General features: G+C 59.6%; 1 protein-coding gene across 1 annotated transcript in view; it reads right to left on the minus strand.

Annotated features, from left to right (window-relative positions):
* Window positions 1–1,821, minus strand: part of VDBG_05360 (conserved hypothetical protein) — a gene marked incomplete at both ends in the record, with an annotated part of 2,034 nt that extends 213 nt beyond the window's left edge. The window contains 4 exons of the mRNA XM_003004201.1: window positions 61–851; window positions 918–1,203; window positions 1,356–1,544; window positions 1,657–1,821. Coding sequence (XP_003004247.1) covers window positions 61–851; window positions 918–1,203; window positions 1,356–1,544; window positions 1,657–1,821 — 1,431 coding nt within the window. The remainder of the gene's footprint in view (window positions 1–60; window positions 852–917; window positions 1,204–1,355; window positions 1,545–1,656) is intronic.
* Window positions 1,822–2,587: the final 766 nt, after the last annotated feature.

The following is a 2,587-nucleotide window of genomic DNA, read 5'->3' on the forward strand; positions in this document are numbered from 1 at the left end:
AAGAGTCAGCAGCTCGCAAAGAATCACCTCGCAGCACGACGACGCTCGACAACCACTCACATGATGTCCGTAGATGCAATTCTCAATGTCGCACTCCTGCCCCTTGGTACAGGGATTGAGCCGTGCGAGGTGCGCAATGGCGTGTATCTCATCGGGCGTCGGCTTATACCGGTGCTCGAAGCAACAGTCGCTGCCCTTGACGCAGGGTCCGCGCAGGTAATGGTTGTTGCATAGCTTGTCCGTGTCCTTGCGCTTCTTGATGCTGTCGAGCGCCACCGGCACAACGGCAATGGGCGCGTCGAGGCCGCGTGGACCGGGGTTCCACGCCACTGCCGCCGCCTTGGCCAGGCTGCTGGCTGCGCGGGCCTTGGCTGCCGACATCTTGCCCGCCAGCGGCGTCGTGATCTGCGGGGGCGGCGTCGCCGAACGCGTCACGGCTGCCCACGAGGCCGGCAACGTGGGTGCTGCCGGGGCCATCATGGGGGCCGCCGCCGGTGCTGCATTTGAAACGGCGGGCACCGGCATCGGCATCGGCATCGGCATCGTCGCCAGCGCTTGTGTCTGTGACTTCGCTTGCTGCCCCGGGCCAAAGGCGAAAGAACCGTTGCGCGAACTGTCGGGCGACCGGTTGATCAACTTGTCAGCGCGGAAGAGCTCTTCAAACTGAATAACATTGACGTTTGTATCCCGCAGCTCCCGGGCCGTCGGGGACCCTTCAATGACGGTGACGCGCGCCCGCGAATCTTGATCCTGCAATATTTCATCGAGAAAGGGCGCATAACCGGCGTCGTGAGAGACGCCCAGCAAAATCTGTTTACAGTTATAATTACGAAGATGCCATCGTGTGAGTTCTATGTGCGCCTGTCGTCAATATCTCTCTGTCGTTCTCCCGTGCACCAGCTTGACGGAAAGCGCACCTTTAATTTTGGAATCGGCCCGTTCCTTGCCGTAGCCGACATCGATAAAGTCAAAATGGGCCTTGGCCTGCGTAAAGCCGAGTGCAAAATCTTTGAGGTCAAACTCGGCCTCGATGCAGCCGTCGCGGCGCATCGCCCGCGCGAGGCCCGTCAGGTTGGCGCACACCTTGGCCACGATCTCGACCTCGTCGGCGAACTGGCCGCAGAGCGACACAATGGCGCGGCGCAGCGCGTAGGCGGCCTTTTTGCCGCCCTCGATGCCCGCTTGAATGAAATGGTCTTGAAACTGCGAAGGCGTCAGCCAACTCGTGCCTTGTGAGGGGGGGACTCAACAGACATGAGGCCGTCTCGTCTAGAGGACAAACATAAAGGTTGCGTGCTGGGTTTATCGTAAGAAACAGCGTGAAAACCCCGGAGGAAGATGGGGAGGGAGACTACATTGGCATTCGTGATCTCAGCACTCATGCTCTGCACATGAGCGTCGGCCGCCTTGAGTCGCTGCTGGAACTCGCGGCGCCTCGTGCGCGCGTCATCGAGGTCGAGCTGGCTCTCGCGGAGCTGTTGGCGCAGCGTGGCATTTTCCTGGCGCAGGCCCTCTTGGGTTCTTTCGCAGTAGGTCAACAGTTCCTGGTCCAGTGTCAGCGCGGAGGTTGATCCGATCGACGAGCCTGACGTTCGTGGCTGATGGACAAGGAAGGGGGGGGGGGGGGAAGAGATGGCGGGCTTCAGCGGGACGCACCTGTATCAAACCCTCGCTCGCCTCACGCTGCTCGCGAATCGACTGGAAGCGATGGTTGAAGCCCAAGAGATCACTCTCGTGGACGTCCATCTTAGCGGGCATCGAGTTGTGTCTCTGGGCCGACGTGAAGAGGGCGGGCGGCGGGCCCATCTGTAGGCGATCCATCAGGAGACAAAAGGATCAACCGAGGGAAGAGATGTAGGGTAGGGTCTTGAACGGATCGGGAGGGCGATGACTTCGTTGCTGTTGGCAGATGAGGAAGAAGACCGGCGGGCTACAGGTGAAGGGGATGGAAGAGTAGAGTTGCCCCCCTCTGACGTGACGTGTAGATGTGTATGAGGACGAGGTGTTGATTTGGGGAGACGTGTGTCAACGCAGGGTGAATGAGAATCACGGAGATAGAGAGGGAGAGTGAGGAATGGTCGACCTCTCAACTCGCAGCGGGAACCCAGGAGGAGAAGAAGAAGAAGAAGAAGAAGAAGAAGAAGAAGAAGAAGAAGAAGAAGAAGAAGAAGAAGAATAGATGCCCGTGAATGGCTGCAGAAAACACCTGACCACTGAAAACGTACAAGCTGAGGCGGGTCGGCCGTCGACGAAGAGCCCAAGGCAGCGAGGCGTGTAATGGTGGTGTGGTGTGTTGCAGCGTCCAGGTGTGAGCGGGCGGGACGTTCGACCGGGCCGGACCCCTTGCTTGACTGGCTACCTCCCCTTGACCCTCGCCTCCCAGTGTTGCACACACGCGAGGCGGTTGGGTCACGATGGGTGCGATATCTCGATGAGTGGCAGAGCGCAGCGCAGTGCCAAAGAACGGTGGTGAGCGGATATGAAAGACGGAGCCCTCGTCGTGCTGTGCTGTGCTGTGCTGGGACGCTTCTCTCTCACACAGATCTCTCACACAGACAACACAAGCGTGTGCGCAGGCAAAGGGAGC

This window comes from Verticillium alfalfae, genomic scaffold (genome assembly GCF_000150825.1).
Source record: "Verticillium alfalfae VaMs.102 supercont1.6 genomic scaffold, whole genome shotgun sequence".
In the NCBI taxonomy this organism is placed as follows: Eukaryota; Fungi; Ascomycota; class Sordariomycetes; order Glomerellales; family Plectosphaerellaceae; genus Verticillium; species Verticillium alfalfae.